The sequence below is a fragment of the Podarcis bocagei genome (genome assembly GCF_964188305.1).
Source record: "Podarcis bocagei genome assembly, chromosome: 17".
Taxonomy (NCBI): Eukaryota; Metazoa; Chordata; class Lepidosauria; order Squamata; family Lacertidae; genus Podarcis; species Podarcis bocagei.
This window is the reverse complement of record NC_138143.1, coordinates 28,083,762-28,103,713: the sequence shown is the minus strand read 5'-3', so window position 1 is coordinate 28,103,713 and position 19,952 is coordinate 28,083,762. Positions and strand designations below refer to the sequence as shown.

At 42.2% G+C, this 19,952-nt stretch overlaps 1 protein-coding gene across 5 annotated transcripts in view; it reads left to right on the top strand.

Moving 5' to 3' along the window:
* Window positions 1-19,952, top strand: part of PALM2AKAP2 (PALM2 and AKAP2 fusion) — a 228,592-nt gene that overhangs the window by 107,480 nt on the left and 101,160 nt on the right. For 3 of the 5 annotated variants that reach the window (XM_081176172.1, XM_081176169.1, XM_081176171.1), the window contains exon 7: window positions 552-1,232. The exons of 1 other annotated variant lie outside the window; for it this stretch is intronic. In XM_081176172.1, the coding sequence (XP_081032298.1) occupies window positions 552-1,232 (681 nt within the window). Of the gene's footprint in view, window positions 1-551; window positions 9,744-9,773; window positions 12,070-19,952 lie in introns of those variants that run through there. One more of the 5 variants, XR_014003284.1, reaches the window with a different exon arrangement.

Sequence of the window (19,952 nt, the reverse complement as noted above, 5' to 3'; positions counted from 1 at the left end):
TATGATACGCTCTGGGTGTCTTCTCCTGATAAAGTGGAGGTTCTCCTGCACAACAAAACAAAACAAAACAAAACAAAACAAAACACCCAAGGGAATGTCTGTCAGTGGTGAAGAAACTCCATATCTGTTGAAATTCTTGATTGACTTTCAGTGCTGTATATAATATCCTCATTATCTAGATCTGTCAGGTGAGCACGTACACTGGTCCTAAGAGTTTGAAGTCATTTGGACATGGAGACATGGTGGTAGACCTGCTTGTTTGTCACCTCCCTGATTTAACAGAATCCCTTGAACACAGGTAATATTAGGAAGCTCTCTGCTCAGGTTGATATAGGATATGGCTTGCACCAGTGTCATTGAGCGCTGTAGGTTAACAACTGTTTTTCTTCACATTATGCACCACACCTCTAACATAGATCACTTGGCGCTTTAGGTGACACCTTACTGGGGGGCAGGGCAGGGCACAGTTGTCTGCTTGTCTGTTTGGCAATTAACCATTCACATGCTTCTTGTTGTTGTAACATGCACTTCCTCTCTTGTTTCCATTCAAGCTTTGTACAGCATGGAAATTAATGTGGAGAAAGACAAACAGACAGGAGAGACCAAGATTCTCTCTACGTCCCCCATTGGCCCAGAGGCTGCCCTTCAAAGAGGAATCAAAGTCTATGACGATGGTACCAAAGTAGTCTATGAGATGCACTCTGGGGGTGCGGTGGTAGAAAACGGAGTGCACAAGTTGAGCTCAAAGGATGTAGACGAGCTCATTCAGAAGGCTGGACAATCAAGCGTAAAAGGAGGGACTGTGTCGATAGCGGACGGAAACCTCAGTCATATGAAGGAACAGATGCTTTTCAAGGAGGCCAAACTAGAGATGGTGCACAAATCCAGCAAAAGGCATTCCGAGAACCCACGACACCAAGCGAAACTTTCTGGGGATGAAGTCCCAGAAGCCACCGCAGACCACCCTGTAACAATGATATTTATGGGTTACCAAAACATTGATGATGAAGATGAGACAAAAAAGGTGTTGGGCTATGATGAGACAATCAAAGCCGAACTGGTCCTCATCGACGAAGACGACGAAAAGTCGCTACGTGAGAAGACTGTGACGGATGTCTCAACCATGGATGGAAACGCCGCGGAGTTGGTTTCTGGGAGGCCCTTATCGGACACAACTGAGCCCTCCTCACCAGAGGGGAAGGAGGAAAGTCTACCAATGGAAAAACTCCCAGGTACAGAAAAGAAAAAGCGCTGTCAATGCTGTATTGTCATGTGACCACCTCTTCCTTTCTTCCTCTTCTTCCGAGCAGCTCGTGCTCCATCACTCCCTTAGACCTCACTGTATTTTTCTAACTGCAATACTGTGAACTGGAAGTGACTGCCTCCATTGCCTTGCAGTTGGGTTTCTCTGGTTTTTTCTAGTTCTTCAAGGGAGATGAATCGTGAAATTGTGATTTCTCACCAAATGCACTGTTTTAGGATTATTTTTTAAAAAGGGTGAGACAGAAACGGAAAGTGAACACACACAAAATCACTTTCGTATTTGAAACAGATCTTATCTATATCTATATATCTATATAAATATATAATATATGAATATGCATTGATGGCTGTGTGTGAATATGCATATTTATATATTGCATATATTTATGAAACTTATAAATGTATATTAAGAATTTTACTTTATATATCTAGCAGGTATGATCAGCCTCCAAGGATTTTGCAGGACTCTTTTAAGTTTCACATACATGTGAGCCTTAAACTGCATTTTAATGTGAGTGTGTGTTTTCTTAAAAAAAAAAACAAAAAAACCCCACAAACAAATAGGTTTTATTTTTTACTGGGGCAAGGAGAGAGCACATGATCATGCTAGTATTTTGATATTACAACATTTGGGCTCTTCCTTCCCCAAACAGCTTCACAACCTTTGTTTTGTTCTAGTAGTTTTTCAGCAAGACTTGCCCCATAAAACCTCCAACATAACTGCTGGGGCTTGTGCTTAGTGGGGGTAGGTCACAAACAAGTGAGTCTGACTCAGCAAAGCACTGCTCCTGTGCAACCTCCATTCATTTCCATGGGGTTGTGTGCCAGCTTCACTGCTATGAATTAATGTTCCACAGTAGCTACAGAACTGTAGCTACTCCTTGGGCTCCTCAGAAGAGAGTTCAATGTAGGTGGTAACATTGGCTTCAATGGGACTTGTGTGTGTGCAGCTGTGTGTTGGTCAAAGCAGCGTCCAACGACCTTGTGCCATCCAGATGTTTTGGACCTCAACTCCCATCAGCCTCACCCAGGACCATGGCTGATGGGGCTTGTAGTCCAAACCACCTTGAAGGACACCGGGTTGGCAAAAGCTGTCTTACAGACTTGGAGTATATTTTACGACAACAGAAACACAACATGGTTCACGCCAACAAACGCAGCTGAGAGTGAAATGGAATTCTTTTTCTGCCTAGAGAATTGAGAGTGATGGTTTTGGACTTGGGTTCTGGCCTTCCCTCAATCTTCCAGGTTACAGTATTGTGTACCTGCTCCAGCTCCGTACCTTAAGACGGAAGTAGGCATGTTGGGGGGGAACAGATCCATGATTGAAGCACAGGCACTGATTTTAATGACTTGCCTTTTGGTGCCTCCATTTTTTTATTTTTTGTGTCCTCCTGTAACCCTGGTATGTGAAAGATTCGTTTGCAGTTGACTTAAGGATATGATAAAGATTACATGGTTTGATCACTGTTCCTATCAAAAGCGGTTAGGAAAGCTGCAGTTTTCCCTAAGGAGAGAAAAGGCCCAGTTCTCAAGTTATTAGATAAGTTTCATCTAGAGTACGTTATCAAGTTTGTCCCAGAAGGGGCGGGGGGAGCAAAGTGAGGAAGCTGATGCCTTCAGATTGGAGCAAGCTCTGTTTTTGCGTTCATGTCGCCTCAGAGCATTCATAGAGTTTTTCTTCAGGAAGAAATGAGAGTAAGCCATAAGGGTAGACCAAATTGAGATGCTGTTTTTTTGTATCCCTGGAACGGTTTTCAAGAACATTGCGCTTCAATAGCTGGTGACCAAGAGGAGGCAATTAGGGATCCATTCACCCAAGATGACTCATAGTCCTCCTTGTTTTCCAAAAGTTCAGCAAAATAGCCTTTCACTCTCTCATTTTGTCATGAATGAATGCTCTGTGAGTCATAAAGGTTGTAGAATAACAGAGGGTCCTTCCCTACTTTGTCTCCTTGGGCATAGTCAGACATTATTTTCCCTCAGGATAGCTGCTGAGGGGAGAGGACAAGACTGGTTCTTGAGTTCACATGATCCTTTTATGTTACTTTCTCACTGCGAGGAAAAGTGAAGAAAAAAACGGAAGATCCCATGACTGCTTGACTGTGAGTTCTCTTCTGACCTTAAAAGATGCTACCCTCTAAATCCAGAGGATTTGATCTCTTAAGCTTATGAGACACCCCACATTCAAGCAACAGTGGAATCTCCTGTTTGGTCATTCATATTTCCCGCAGCGAATTAAATGGCGGAGCCTTGGAGGTTGTGTGAGCCAGAGGCCTTCTGCCACTCCCTCCTTGAAGGCATTTGAGCTGGCCCATTGTTTCAAACAAGTACCTCACGATCAATTATGATGATGATTAACAATGAACCTGTGGTGAACTTACACATGTACCGATACAGCTTTTTTCTATCTGCACTCTTGTAGAACTCCCTTTCGGAGTCCATTGGGGTTCTGTGGTGGTAAGAATTTCAGAATTACTCATTTAAGCCCATGACACCCAGTGGCAATTTCTGACTAATGCAAGTGATAGGTGTCCTCTTCAAGGCACCCTTATGTGAATAGGCAGCCTGTTGATGAAGTCTCAAACTGGAAGGAGGCACAAATGAAGCCACTATAGTAATATGAGATGGATGGAAAACATCTGTACCCTTGCTTAGGCTCTGTATCCCACTGGCTATTTTTCCAGTGGAGATATTTCTGGTTGATAGCTACATGTGTGACATTCAAATTAGAAACAATATTTTCTAGAGGCATTAAAATGATTTCAACCCAGGAGGAATTTCATTTTTTAGAACGATGGCAAAGCTAGAATCTGAGGTTGTTTCTCACAATGTACCTGTTCTCTCTCTCTCTCTCTCTCTCTCTCTCTCTCTCTCTCTCTCTCTCTCGTGGTGCTTTCACTGTATTAACTATTAGCTTTAAACATTGTGTTGAATGATGTTTCCGCTCTTAACTCTTTTCTTTCTGTGCCATGCATGGTAACTTTCATGTCGGGAATACCAAACGGCCACAGCAGGATTTGCAAGATTATATCATATCCTGGTCTTAAACACGTTTACTTGGTAGTATGTTGCCCTTGATATCAATGGAACATGCTCCCTCATAAGTGTGCATTGGATCACAGCCTTAAAAAGAGTAGATTATCTCTTCGAAGGATGGTCTCTCTCATGCAGCTATTTTTTTTCTGCTGAGAGGGGTATGGTAATTTCAAAACCAATGCTGAATATCCAATCTCTACATTATAAACAATACAATAAAATAAACTTGCAGAAGTGCAAAGAGATTAAGCACGTTTTCCAGCTGATCCTTGTATTTCTAATGGATAACAGCTTCCATCTACTTAAAAACTAATTATTAATATTCATATTCTTCCCTCTATTTTTGGTTTGTTAGGTTAAGTGTGGCATAGCCCATAATTTCCCACGCAGTGTCCATCTGGTGTCTTCCACACCCCTGCAATTCCATTTTTTGCCAGTTCCAAACAAATCCAATGCCCTTTTTAGCTTCAGTGTCCTTGACGTAGCCTGGTTGGAGAACTGAAGAATTCCATTGTATGTTATGTCTCACATGGCAAAAGGGAGATAAAAATGATAACCATTTGCAGCTCTGACTTGCATAGGTAGCATTGGGAAATGTTATTATTAGGTTTAGGTGTTTGTTTTCAAGTTGCATGGGTATGGAAAAGGTTTAGGAATTCATTCATTTAGTATCAAAATGCTTCAGATGACCTTATTATAAGATATAAGGGCACAGCAAAGTTTAATCCTTAATGGTTAGAAAGAGAGCACAAAAGCAGACTTTTTTCCCCCGATACAGAAAACTGAGTTTCACTCACTGCAGTTTAAGCCCTGAGAAGTCATCTTCCTGGGCTTCTTCTTGTATGCCGTCAATGTAAACCAGGGGGGGAAATGATCATTTTCATGGAGGTATCTACAATGGCACCTTTAAAATATATGAGAGACTAGTTTCCTACCAAGCACAACCTACAGTAAACAGCTAAGCACACCTGAACTGCGTTCAAGTCAACAGATGGGTCTTGAGCTATATGGGTTTACCCCTGCTGGCTTCTCAAGAGGTATTAGAGCATCCCCTTGGATCCAAGCAAAGTTAGTTGAACTTGGGTCCCCTTGTTCAAAGGGAAATCAGTTCAAATAACTTAGCCTTGCTTCCAAGCCATAATATCTGATCAACCCTGCAGCCCCAAACAGTCGTGTTTACATGAGTGAATATATCGGCTGCACCCCAAACTTTCAACAGGGTCCAATGCACGCATGAACCAGAGGTGATCAGAAGCCATCCCATTCAGTTGTAGATCAGGCAATGCTCTTTGCATACATTTGGAGAATCTACCCACATGAAAATGAATGAAGCATAGCAAAAATGTAAGTCGCTTTGGGCTGGAACTAACAAATTTAGTAAATATAATAATAATAATAATAATAATAATAATAATAATAATAATAATAACAACAACAACAACAACAACAACAACAACAACAACAACAACAACAACAACAACTGAATCATCTAGATTTGGGCATGCATATTGTTCTAGAATAACTGAGTTTCGAGGTGGAGGGGGGAGTGTTTTTAAGGGAAGGACCATATAGCTCAATAGCTCAGTCGTAGATCACCTGGTTGGCATGGCAAAGGTCCTGGCATTTTCAGGTAAGGGCAGGGAAGAAACGAAGGAGAGCTGCAGCCAGTCAGAACAGACAATACCAGGCTAGAAATAGACCAATGGTCTGACGTGGTATAAGACATATTCCTATGTTGCTAAACTAATTTTATTTCAATTTTTTTCTTCTATGCTAGAAACAGGATAGGCCTGGAAAGTAAAGGTTAAAAAGAACAAAGAGCCTAGGCAGTGTAAGAACCAGAGAGAGATTCCCTGCTGAGTTTTCCTAGTGGTCGTTATCACTTAGATTACACATTTGTGTCATTTTTACAACTTCAGTGACTTCCCTCAAAGTATCCTGGGAACTGCAGACTGGGGAGGGGGCTGACAATTCCTTTTCAATCTCTCACAGAACTGCAGTTCCCAGTTGCAAGTATGTAAGGTAGATACACCCTCAGAGCACCTAGATGTTATTTCAATGATTGCTTGTTTGCAATTCCAGCACAGAAAAACGCTTTTCTTTAAGTAAATGTAGGCAGAAAGGATCAGCTTCATGACTGGGTGGCACAATTAATGTTTTCGCCTTAACTTTTGTAAATAAATTTTAAAAATACACAAGGGAGAAAAATCTTCTCAGCATGTTTTCATAGAATAAAAGAAAAAAGGTAACCTGTACATTTTTTTTATATTTTGTATTTTCAAAGTTTCTACAAGTTCACCTAAGTTTTCTTGAGGATTCCCCTGTCCCCATCCTGGCAAAAATCACTACATCCTTATCTGATTATTATTTTTTAAAGAAAGTGATGTAGAATGGAACCACCATACTGACCAAGCATCCCCTTACCATTAAAGGAATATCAATACAGAAAGAAAAGAATTACAGGGTTGTTTTTCTCTTTTGGTTTCCTGTGGCTGATGTACTGTATAGTATATGTTTACATTACTCCTCCAGTTTGCCTTTGTGATATTATCTAAATGAATGACAAAATCTAGGTATGATGTGCCATTGGACAAAATGCCTTAGCACTCTCTTCTTTCTCATTCTCTCCTGGAGACCTCCAGCAACGCAGGCTGCGCCCCAAAGCTGTATGAACACAACATTCGCTTTTAGTCTCCTAATCGATCCCAAAAAGGACATGATGTATCTCATAACTAATATGGCACGGTCTGCAAATCTGGGGCCCCTATGTACCTGTGTTTCTCATAGTGTTGTTCTGACTTTAACTGCATCCTATGTAGTCTCATGAGTCGATCCTCCCAGCTGCATGTTGGGGCATTGTGGAATTCTGATATAACAACTGGGGGGGAGAGCTAGGCTATACAACAGATTGATCCTTATTCCAGCCAAGTCAACAGGGAAAATGTGGGCAAATTGTGACCAGAGCTCAAGCATACAAGCGCTTTTGCACGATCATTTATCAAATATTATTTATTTTTTAAAGGCCTTTTCATTTATAGATGGTTAACAGAAAACAAGACAGTGGCCCATTGGGGCCTTGAATAGTGCATCTGGCAGTTCTGGGTGCAAAGGGAATTGCATGGTTGTTTTTACTTTGTGTCCCCTTCACAACAGAGGTTTAGGATTACCTGCTAGCAGTGGTGTAGTGTTAGGGACTCATCATGACACACACACCCCGTCAGCATCCTAGGAGAGTCCACAGCCATGCCTTCAAGGAAAGTCTAAAAATGCAGGCAGCAGCTAAGGTGATCAGGCAATATATATATACAGTGGTACCTCGGTTTATGAACTTAATCCATTCCGGAAGTCCGTTCTTAAACCGAAACCGTTCTTAAACCGAGGCACGCTTTCCCTAATGAGGCCTCCCACTGCCGGCGCCCTTCCACCGTTCGGCTTCCATTCTTAAACCGAGGGAAAGTTCTCAAACCAAGAGAACTATTTCCGGTTTTGCAGAGTTTGTAAACCAAATTGTTCTTAAACCAGACTGTACTTTCAACTTGTTAGACAGGTTTAACAAAAGATCTTCAGCTAGCTGAACAGCAACAGTCAGCTTTTAATTAGAAAGGCAAGCAACCTTTCAAAGAAGTGTTACCATTTAAACTACTAGTATGAAGCAAGGAATCCCATCAAAGAAAAGTGACCACATACCCAGCCTCTTCTTCACTGTTTTCCTCATTCTCTTCCTTCCTCTATGCTAATCTGCAACAAACTTGGAAGTTTCATTATCTGTCTGTTAATTATTCTGGCAGATGGCAGCATTGTTTCTGCTCTGAAAAAAACATACTGGAACTACATTCCTCCGTGTTCCCCTTTCCACTGCACTCTTAAGAAAATAGTAAAACGATGCAAAGTTTAAAGTTAGTGGAGGTTCAAGCAGTGAAGACATTCCTTACTACTAAATGCTGAACGTTGCTGTTTTTAGATGGAAGTTCATCGCTTTCAGCTGTTTGCTTTTCCTTGCTACTGGATGTGATTTTGAATCAATTGACAAGAATCTCATGCGATTCCCCTCTTCTAGATTGTTTCAGGGTTCCTTTGCAGCCTGTGCCCAAAATAGTACAGTCAGGATTCTGCCATCTTTAACTACAATTATCTGCCCACCTGAGAGCAGGGTCTGCCAAAGTCAGTAAGACATTACATGTAGGAGTAAACACATATAGGATTGCAATGTTCCATCTACCATCTCTCACTGCATAATGTGTAGAACTGCTTTAACTTTCTGCTGACTATGCTCACAGAGCTCCCTCTGTCTCCCCACCCATCACATCACCCACCCATCAAATTTGCACTTTCCAAAATAATAGGGAAACCAAAACAAAGCTTCAAAATTCACACTTATCCAAACTTTCTTTCACCAACCAAACAGTGCTTACAAAGTGCATACATTAGAAAGAAATGTGCATAAAATTAATGTACTGGTGAAAATAACATACTGAAATGCATTAGGTTATGAAAAAAGGCTTGAAAAAGATGTACATTAGTCAAAATTGCATGCAAAAATGTGTACATTAGGAGAAATTTGTACTTAAATGCTGGTGAATTTTCATGCAGATTTTCTTTTTTAAAAATCCAAACCACAAATTGCTGCAAAATGTGGAAAAGTTAAAGTTAAAGCTGGAAATAAGAGAAACTGAGATAACCAAAATTGACATAAACTTCCATCCCTAATACACACATCTTAATTCATAAATATTGTTGAGCATGTAACAAAATATCTCACTGCTGTAAATAACCAATCTTATTTACGCATAATATCCACCTGCTTTTATAATAAGACTTTTCCAAGTCTACTGAGAGAGAACTCCTGCATGCCAATAAAAAATGGGATCCATTTAAATTATACTCTGAAAAGAAAATCTTCTGCAAATCGAGCTTTTCAGATTAAATGCATTCCAAATGAGGCTTTTCAAACAGCAATTCGTAAAGCCTTTCCAGGTTAGCAAAATATGTTGATCTAAAGTATATTGACTTTAAAATGCTAGGGCCCAATCCTGCCAAAGTTCAGCACTTCAAAAACCCACTGATGATGGCAAAATTGGTGCGATTTTAAAGTTGGGTTGGATTGAACTCACAATTCATTTAAAATACAGGAACCTCCTTTCAGATGCCCTTCAGTCAACTTAACATCCTGACCTTATAACATTCATTTTGTAAGATAGCATACTTAGAGTGCAGCAAAAGCTGGTTAACTGATTTAACTTTAAGCACATGAGCTATCCCCGCTGATAAGCAAATAACATACAGCACTACCCTAAACATCTTTGCTCACAAGTCCTGTTTGTGGGAATATTCAGGGAGGCAGGAGAAGATATATTGTTTATTAATATCCTTCCTAACTTGCACTAGCAAGTTATATAACTTAGCAGAGTTTCACATTCCCCTTATAAACGCACAGCAGGCTTGTGTAAGCCTCTCACTATCATACAATTCAGTATTGAATTGAATGTTGCTGGTAAATTCCCTGTTAGTCCCTCTTAAAAAGTATAAACATGCCACAATCTTGTTTAAAGTATATAAAAGAAGTTTACTCACATCATCAGTTCACAGTTGGATCCCTGAAGGCAGACTTGGTTACAAAGTATATACATTTGGATCTACCCCATATGGGGGGGGGGATAATCCCAGTGACTACGGACTGGCAGTCACTGCAGTTCACATGACGAAAGGAAGATGGGAAAAGAGTCAAAAAGAAGGAAGTGTGCTGCGTGCCTTGCCCTTTTGTTACGTGGGCAGGTAAGGTCACGCCCACCTCTAGTCACATGCAAGAGGAAGGATGCTCCAGACCAGGAGGAAACAGGAAGTTTTCGACTGGCTGGACCAAACATTCCCCTGCATGTCTTCTCTAGGAAAACAAGGAATGTTGTACTTGACTGCTACTTATGTATCACATCCCACACTGTTGAGTTCAGTGAGGCGTACTCCCAAGCAAGTACACATGGAAATGTAGTCTTCAGCACAAAGCTAGGCATTTATGGGATCGAAACTACAACAGGATCAAGCATTATATTCAGTTTGCATGTTTTCTTTCCCCCCCTGAAAAATGTATCACTTTGCAGTGTCCTGACTGATAGCTCGATTCACAATCCAGTTAAGCCACGCCATCTTTGGAAAAGTCCCCTGTGCATAAACAAACACAAGGCTGCAACTTCTGCCCTCCCCAATTGATAGGTGAGCAAGTTACATAACCTCCAACACCAGAGTGAGGCAGATTAGGGACACAACCTCAATGGAGGCCACACACACCCCTCTCGCTCCAGCCCCATCCCTGTCACTCATGCCCCTCTCCCCTCTCTGGGCTCCCACCCTCGCACCTTCGCCTGCCACTGCCGCAACCTCCCCTGCCGCTGCTGCCGTACTTTCGGAAGCGGAGACCGGCTTCTAGAAGTAAATTGGCTGGAAAGCTGTGGGGGAAGGAGGAATAAGAGTGGGTAGCACATAGGGGCAAGGTAAGTTGGCAGGGCTTTGGGTTCCATTTTTATTTTATTTTTATTTTTTTGGTCCTGTACTCTGATGTGAGCCAACTAATACACACGACAGTGCAGGACCAGAAAAAGAAAAAAGGCACGTCTTTTGGTCCCATGCTCTAGTGCAGCCAGAGCAAGGGAACCAAAATGGGATGTCCAGCATTGGAATTGGAAGCCAACACAGCTTCTGTAAATTCTGTAAGTGTCCCACTTAAAATGGGATAGTTGCATGGTATGTAGTTATGCATCGCTGGAAAAGTGGGCAAAAGATGGCAGGTTCGGTATAAAATTTTGCATCTGCTAATTTATATGTGTATATATACAAATTTAGAAATAACTACTGCAATGTAAACAAAAACATAACATTGCTTCCCAGAGCAGACTCCCAAGTAAGTATGCATAGACTTTCTGCCGACCACTACATTTTTATTCGTAAGTCAGTCCCACTGAATTCAAGTGTTTAGCTTGGGAATCTCTGGTTCTCCAGATGTTGTTGGATTCCAATTCTCATCAGCCCCAGTCAGTATAGCCAGTGTTCAAGGATAATGGGAGTTGTAGTTCAGACACATCTGAAGAACCTCATGTTTCCCTTCCCGGGTTTAACCAAGTCCTCCAGTTTGGTTTCCCAGATGTTTTGGATTATAATTCTCATTAGCACCAGCCAGCACAACTGAGGTTGTACACACTGTATAGGCCAAGGCAAGAGACAAATCCATTTAAAAACTGTTTTTCCTTTTCATCAGCAAGTACAAAGCCAGGTCAGAAGAAGGGCAAACACCTAACTTTTAAAAGATTTTCTGTGTGCCATAAAGATTTGAATTTATTTTTATTTTTACAAAGAGGGGCTCAAGAAAATGTTGTGTGAGATACAGTTTTCTGGTGAACGTAGAGTATGGGTGAGATTTTTCTTTTTTAAACACGCCCACTTTCTATGTGAGCAAAGGTTGAAAAGATCCCATTTTGCAGAGGAGAGAAAGAACGACAATAAACTGCTGTGCTAACTACTGGATTAGAATTGCTGAAAATAGCTGCTGTCCTTTGTAACCTGAAGTGTACTTTTTGAGACTGTATATGCTTTTTTGTTTTGTTTTCTTCAGATAAAAAAAAAAATCAAAGACAGACAGACAAAAAAATAAAAAGAGATTTCAGAACACTGCCAGCAACAGCCATGCTGTATCTGTGGCTACTTTCTGGGTTTGGTTTTTGTTTTTTTTCCTTCTCTCTGTATAGTATTACAAGTAAATAAAACTGCCTTTTCACTGCACTTATTTCTGTGTCTTTGTCCTCTTTTTACTCTGTAATTCTCACTCCTCCAGATGCTCTATAATCTCCCGACAGTTTTGCATCCAAACATTTCTTCACCCCACTCACTAAAAAATCAAAGTACTAACTTGCATTTCTCCCACCCAACTTGCATTTCTGCTGCTGCTCTATTTCTACTCATCTGGAGCCACGCTCAATGCTCTCATGCCTAATTAACCCATCACCACCGGATTTGGTACTCTTGCAATCTTTTCCCCCTCCCCAATCCCTTCCCCAGGGGTGCTCTGCATAACACACTATGCGGCTCCTCTTGCCACAGTGATGATGCGCTGGAAGTGGGATGGAGAGCAAAGGAGAATGAACAGGAGCAGTCAGAACAGTGAAAGACAGGTGTGCTTCAGCAAACCCCCCCCCGCCCCCCCATGCTGCACTTTTATTTTACTTTTTGGTGTGCACCTAAGATTTGTTCAGTGCACATCTAAAGAAAAACAAAAAAGACAATGTTACAAACAGGAATTTGAAGACTTGTATATCACAGGTGCTGTGGGTTAAACCACAGAGCCTAGGACTTGCCAATCGGAAGGTCAGCGGTTCAAATCCCCACAACGGGGTGAGCTCCCATTGCTTGGTCCCTGCTCCTGCCAACCTAGCAGTTCGAAAGCATGTCAAAGTGCATGGAGATAAATAGGTACCGCTCTGGCGGGAAGTTAAACGGCATTTCCGTGCACTGCTCTGGTTCGCCAGAAGCAGCTTAGTCATGCTGGCCACATGACCCGGAAGCTGTACGCCGGCTCCCTCAGCCAGTAAAGCGAGATGAGCACCGCAACCCCAGAGTCGGTCACGACTAGACCTAATGGTCAGGGGTCCCTTTACCTTTACCTATATCACAGAGGTGCAGTTGCCAAATTTGGAAGAGGGCTGCAGTTTCCATTGACCATACACCCAACAGCAAACTTGAATTTATTGTTGTGTATAAAGTGTGGACTGCCCCTCAAATACCAAATAAGACTACATGAGGTGCTTCCAGATGGGGCCTTAATTTGCAGATGGATTCCTGAGACATTGGAGATGGGTCATTGGCAACAGAATAGGGTTGGGTTTTTTTTACAGAATTTTCATTGGAAAGCATAAATTTGGATTAAATGTGGGGGGTATTGACTGGCATTTTTATGCCAATGAGGTATTGCAGATGCCAGGAGGCGTGGGTGGCGCTGTGGTCTAAACCACTGAGCCTCTTGGGCTCACCAACCAGAAGGTCGACGGTTCGAATCCCCGTGACGGGGTGAGCTCCCGTTGCTCTGTCTCAACTCCTACCAACCTAGCAGTTCGAAAGCACGCCAGTGCAAGTAGATAAATAGGTACCGCTGTGGCTGGAAGGTAAATGGCGTTTCTGTGCGCTCTGGCTTCCGTCACAGTGTTCCATTGTGCCAGAAGCGGTTTAGTCCTGCTGGCCACATGACCCAGAAAGCTGTCTGTGGACAAACGCCAGCTCCCTTGGCCTGAAAGTGAGATGAGTGCCACAACCCCATAGTTGCCTTTGACTGGACTTAACTGTCCTTTACCTTTACCTTATTGCAGATGCTACAAAATGCTGGCATGTGCGAGGAGCACTGATCCTGTAATAAACACCCATCTGGAAGCACCCTTAGTCCAAAAATGAAGAGATGGTTACGAACATAAGAACTGTCCTGCTGGATGAGGTCTTTCAACCGCAGCGTTCTCATTCAAAGAGTCACCAACTTAGATATCTCTTGGGGGGGGGGGACCAGTCACGAGGCTGGTTGAAATCCTGATCTAGATTAGGAAGAAAGGTTTAACTCTTTCCCCTCACCACTTTCTTGTCACATATCATCCTTGAAGCTATTTGCTACAAAGAATATTTACAGGTGCAAATAGCCCCTTCTTGGGACTACATACACACTGTGCCTTTAAAGCACATTCAAATAACATTTTCCCTCAAAGAATTCTGGGCACTGTATTTAGTTAAGGGTTGCTGGGAATGTGCTTTAAATGTGCTTTAAAGGTATGTGTGTGTGGACACGTGTGTGCAGGTGTCATTTTTGGTGGTGCAAGAGAGAAAGGGTTAACCCCATCTTCCCACTCACATCAGAGTGAATCAAAAACAGCTGCAGAAAAAGTTACGAACAGCAACAACAAAAGACAGCTGCACAAATAGAATTGGTTCCAAATGTGTTTGGAGAAAACTCTTTAATAAAAAAATAATAATTAATGCTTCATGTCAAAAACTGCTTGGGATGCATTTTTCCCTCGAGCTCACCTAAGCGAGCCAACTCTTATCTGTGCAGCCATCATTTTTGGTTCCTGGCATCTCCCTTTTGCACCCACCCCCACACTCAATCAGCCCCTCTCCAGCTGCTTTTTCACACTTAACATAACACATAGTTGGGCTTAAGATTTTTGATATAAACTAGGAATAGCTTGCTGAAACCTTAGATCTGGTTGAGGAAGAGCCCATGATCCCCAAAACCAGCACATGCACACACACACACAAACACACACACACCCCTCTCAGCTACTTTCTCCAGATTTGGCTTGGTGGGTCACAAGCTATAAAGCAGAAGTAGCCAACATCATGCCTTCCAGATGTTGGACTCCAATTCCCATCAGTCACCATGGTGATGGGAGTTGTGGTCCAGCAACAACTGGAAGGTGTTATATTAGCCACCCCTGCTCTTTGGTGGTGCAAGAGAGAAAGGGTTAACCCCATCTTCCCATTCACATCAGAGTGAATCAAAAACAGCTGCAGAAAAAGTTAGGAACAGCAACGACAAAAGAACAGCAACAACAAAAGACAGCTGCACAAGAGTGCAAACAGAGATTTTTCTTCTTATTAGTTTTGTTTAAATTTACACCTTCCTCCAAAGGAACCCAGATTAGCAAACGTGTTAGTGCTAAAACAATACACTTCAAACATCTATAAAGAGTTAAAAACTCCTAAAAACAATCACCTACTGTCAAAACTAATAATATCAGGGTTACCGGTTATTATTATTATTATTATTATTATTATTATTATTATTATTATTAACAGGGACAGGTCTTTCTGTCATCAAATGCCTGGATAGATTTTTTTTAAAAAATGTTTTTAAATTCCACCTTAAAGTTAATACTGAGGGAGACTGATGCAGCCAGCTATTTTGCAAAATATATTTCAAAGGAGAAAACTTAAAAAGGAAGTTGATAACAGCTGGATCTTTTTTTAAAAATGCACTCACTATCTGAAGTTATGCATTCCACCCGTAATTCTAATTCCCACAACAAGCAAATTTAGCAGTACAGCACATGTAATTCTAAGTTTATAATCTACTTGATTCAGCTCAAGGGAACCTGACTCAATGGAGGGTACGCACTTCAAAATGACACCAAAGTAAAGAGGAGCAGTCATGTTCTTTGCATATATGTGCAGAAATATAGTTTAGATTGATCTTCAGACCACGGTCATGTTCCCATTGCTCATGCTGCTTGCAATAACTGAGATGCCACCAGTATGTTCAGTGGCTCCTTAGAGGACAATATGTGTGGCCTGCCCCCAGAAGACAACAGAAGGTAAGATGGAAGAGAAACAAATGCCACATGCAGTCTCCTTGTTGAAAAAGAGGAATACCGTATTTTCCCATGTATAAGACTATGCTTTTTTTGGGGGGGGAGTCAAAAATTGGGGTCATCTTAGACACGGATGGTGAATGCACAGAGGTAAAAAATAAAGATAAAAACCCACTACAGTGGTACCTCTAGTTACGAACTTAATTTGTTCCAGAGATCTGTTCTTAACCTGAGGTACCAGTTTAGCTAATGGGGCCTCTTGCTGCCACTGCGCCACCGGCACACGATTTCTATTCTCATCCTGGGGCAAAATTCTCAACTCAATGTAACTCTTCCAGGTTAGCGGAGTTTGTAACCTGAAGCGTTTGTAACCTGAGGCATTTGTAACTCGAGGTACTGTAGCACTCTGCTTGTGGTTAGCGCTTAGCTGGAATGAAATATTCAACGCAGCAATAGAGAAATTAAAATAATAATTTATTTGTCAGACAAATAAATGATAGGCACAGTGGTATATTGTTACCAAAAGTTCTGCCCCCTCCAGCCCTGATGGCCAGCACTTATATTTCCCAGCCCAGCCCCCTTGCTCCTCCTTTGGCTGCCTCTGTCCAATCAGCCTGGTTGAAATTCCTATTGGCTGTTTGCTAGAACCAATCATAAAAGATACACCCACTTCCTATTACCTTTTATGGGAGACAAAGAGCTGTATTTCCTTCTATCCATAAATGGCAGACAAGTAGCCATATATCTTACATTTGCCTCGACAAGGCACCTTAATTACCAGATCACCTTTTGCCCTTTTGCCCCTGGCAACAGGGGCAAATGGCTAAAACAGATGGCTCATGGTTTTAAATTTTATCTGAACAGAGATCTTGGGTTCACCTTCTCACACACCATCAATGAAATAAGAATCTAACATAAGAATCTAACATTTCTTACTTTCTAAATCCTTTGCATAATTACATTTAAGCCAACAAATCTGTTTTTGCAGCTTGATTGTATTCTGTAATTTGTAGGGTCAATGTAACATTTGCTCCCAGCCTGTAATTCCCTTTTACAACTTTGAGAAACGTGTGTCCTGCTACTGCTATAAATCGGGGGGGGGGGGGGCTTGTCCAGGAGAGCAGGAAGATAAACAACTGCCAAAGTACTTGGCCAGCTGCTTTATGCCTGGCATGAAACATACAAACATTTGCAAATATATCTTTAAGCTCATTTTAAAATACAGGCCTTGATCAGATGCCTCAGTACCACTGTACTTACCTCCCCATGGCTGCCATGAAGAAGCTGCTGGAACCAGTTCTGCCAGCCATTTAAAAGCGGATCGCTGGGGGGATTTTTCATTTTTATTTTTTGCAAATACAGTGGTACCTCAGGTTACAGATGCTTCAGGTTACAGACTCCACTAACCCAGAAATAGTACCTCGGGTTAAGAACTTTGCTTCAGGATGGGAACAGAAATCATGCGGCAGCGGCGTGGTGACAGCAAGAGGCCCCATTAGCTAAAGTGTTACCTCAGGTTAAGAACAGTTTCAGGTTAAGAACAGACCTCCAGAACGAATTAAGTTCTTAACTCGAGGTACTACTCGGGTTTGGGGGTTGGGGCCCACTCATCCATTTGCCTAAAAAAAAGTTCAAAAACTCTCCACCTCTGCTGCCACCCTTGTGGATTTCCACTTTTAGAGATATGGCAATCCTAAAATATTGATTTCTTAATTCTAGGTTAAAAGGGGGGGAGGTTCCATCTTATACATGAGGGCATCTTATTCACAGAAAAATATGGTATATCAACCAAACTGAGGATGAATTTATACATTCAGCCGACTCAAATGGTCAAGCTTTGGCCGGACTCTTCCACACAATTTGGCCAGACTGATCAATGAAGGCTACACTATGGGGCCCAAGTTCAGGTCTGTATGCTGCACAGCTCAGCCTCTCCCCAATCACCCCCCCCCCCAAAAAAAAAACCCCTGCAACAGGAAACAGCAGGGATGCTCTAGGGAGGAAACTGCTGGGTTGCAGCCAAGGCACCAGCTGCCCACCATCTTAATTTAAACCATTTCTCAAAGAGCAAGAGTGGCAGCAAGCTCAGCCAATCAGCTAATTAAGTTAACATGGTGGGAAACATGGAGGGGTGTTGACTATCTCAGCATTTCCCCTTGCATGGTGTGGTAGCAAATAGGCTTGCTGGCCCTGGAGAGAGATCTGTGTGACCAAGATGGCAAGCAAAAGGTAAAGGGGGGGGGGGAGCCGGTAAGTAGCAGCAGAGAAAAGAGTGGGGCAGTCAAGGCAGGAGGGCACATGGCAGCACCTCTGCAGATAGCCAAATAATTTTAAGGGCTTTTCTTGCAGATGGTAGTGAATTCACCAACGACATTGAGAACACAGCGTGGAGATAATGAATTTCTAAGTTTGATGACTGAGGAGAGAGTCGTAAAAATGGATGTCAGCAGACACAAGCCTATAAAAAGTTCATATATATTTTATCGCAACATGTTTTAATGCCGTTGGAGATTTTGATGAGAGAGAGCATCGTTTCATTAATAGATATAATGTAGCCAGGTGTCACTTATCAAAATACAGCCCTTGACAGTGAAGGACAGCTTGCATAAGTGCTCGAAGAGGGGAAAGTAGAATTGATCTCTAACTGAGGGAGGCAGAAGTGTGCTCCAAAGTATTCAGTATGAAAGGTTTGCTCCGAGACCTAGGGGGTTTCTGTTACTCATTTCACAATGTTTCCAAGAGAATAGCAATGGAGGCAGCATAATTTCATTTATAAACATAGTCCTTTCAATCCGAGTTGATCCAGAGTCTAAACTACCATGCAGAGTAACCCTAGGCATGTTGACTCCAAAGTAAACCCCACTCTGCACCTTGGGGCTTGCACCTAGGAAAGTGGACATAGGATTGCAGCCTCAGGAAATGAGCCTCAGAGCATTCTGTATGGTGTTTTTATCATTATGCTGCATAAATTATGTTCTTAATGTTGTATACCACCCTGGGATCTTTGGACAAAAGGTGGTATATAAATCAAAATAATCCGTGCTATTTTTCTAGACAAGGAGTTGCTGGAACTCACCATGAACTCCTCCCTTGTGGGGAAATTTAAATGGCTGCCGTGCCGGTGAGTCTGTTTTCACCAACTTGGCAGTCCTTTCAGTACTGTTGCCGCTGCCAGGCAGATGGTCCTATCCTGACAGGAGCCTGGGCTTTCATGGCAGCACATCATTGTGGGGAAGGTAGGATTTTGGCCGTGTTGAGGGCTGCAGACATTGTATCAGTGTTGCAGGCCTTCAAAAAATAAAGGGGTTTGGAGGCCCCATGTCACTAGGGAGCAATTTGTGGGGTTTTGTGCCTCCCTTGGAGTCTGAGCTGGACAGCAGCACCTGGTGGGTTCCAGAGCTGCAACGCTTGCTCAGGTATGCTGCATGCTAGTGCCAAATCTGGTTCCCCGTTTTAATTCAACACCTGAGGCTGTGCCCATGTTGCCCTTTAAAAAGAAAGAAAGAAAGCTGAACATTGTTGGGGTATACATGCACAAATTGTCCCCACTGCCAGCAGTCCCTGCAATGTATAGGCCCATCATTGGTGAAGACCATAGCTCTAGCGTGGCATGGCATTTCCAGGCAGACCTGGGATGAAACCCTGAAAAGGGACTTCTAATCATTGTCAATGGCACTGAGCTAGATGGAGCAATGGTCAGACTCGGTCTAAGTTGCTTCCTGTGTCCTTATGACACATACATGCAACTGTCGACCTCACACGGCAGTCATTTTGCTAGTCATCTAATCCGCTTGGTCTGTTCTGTAGTTGCTGAAAGAAGAAAAATAGATCTTCTGTGCACGAGATCTCATTGCTATAACACGCTAACACATAATGGCTTTGAAATAAAAGGAAGCAACCGTTATCATGGCCCTTTGTGGCCACTTGATGAACTGAAGAGGCAGGTTTTCAAAAGATACTCGGCACCATGAATGCAGGGATCCTTTCAGAGGGTATTTTCAAGCCACAGAAATACTTCAAAAGGGTTTCCCTGGCAACTTCTCTTTCTTTTCTTTTCCTCCGCTTGCAACGCCTTCGGAAAGAATAAGCAACTCTATAGTGTGCAGATTATCTCAATTGCTGTTGTCAGTAGCTCTCACTGGAGCAACAGCTGCAATCAATATCTCTGGCCAATAAATATAGCCGGTACAGTAATGCTATTGTATTATCAATGGAGTAGAAGCACATTTCATTTTACAGTCACAGAATATTTGATAGTGTGATGTCATTAGGTGCCTGGTTAGACCCCAAAGCATTTAAAAAATAATAATATTATTAGTC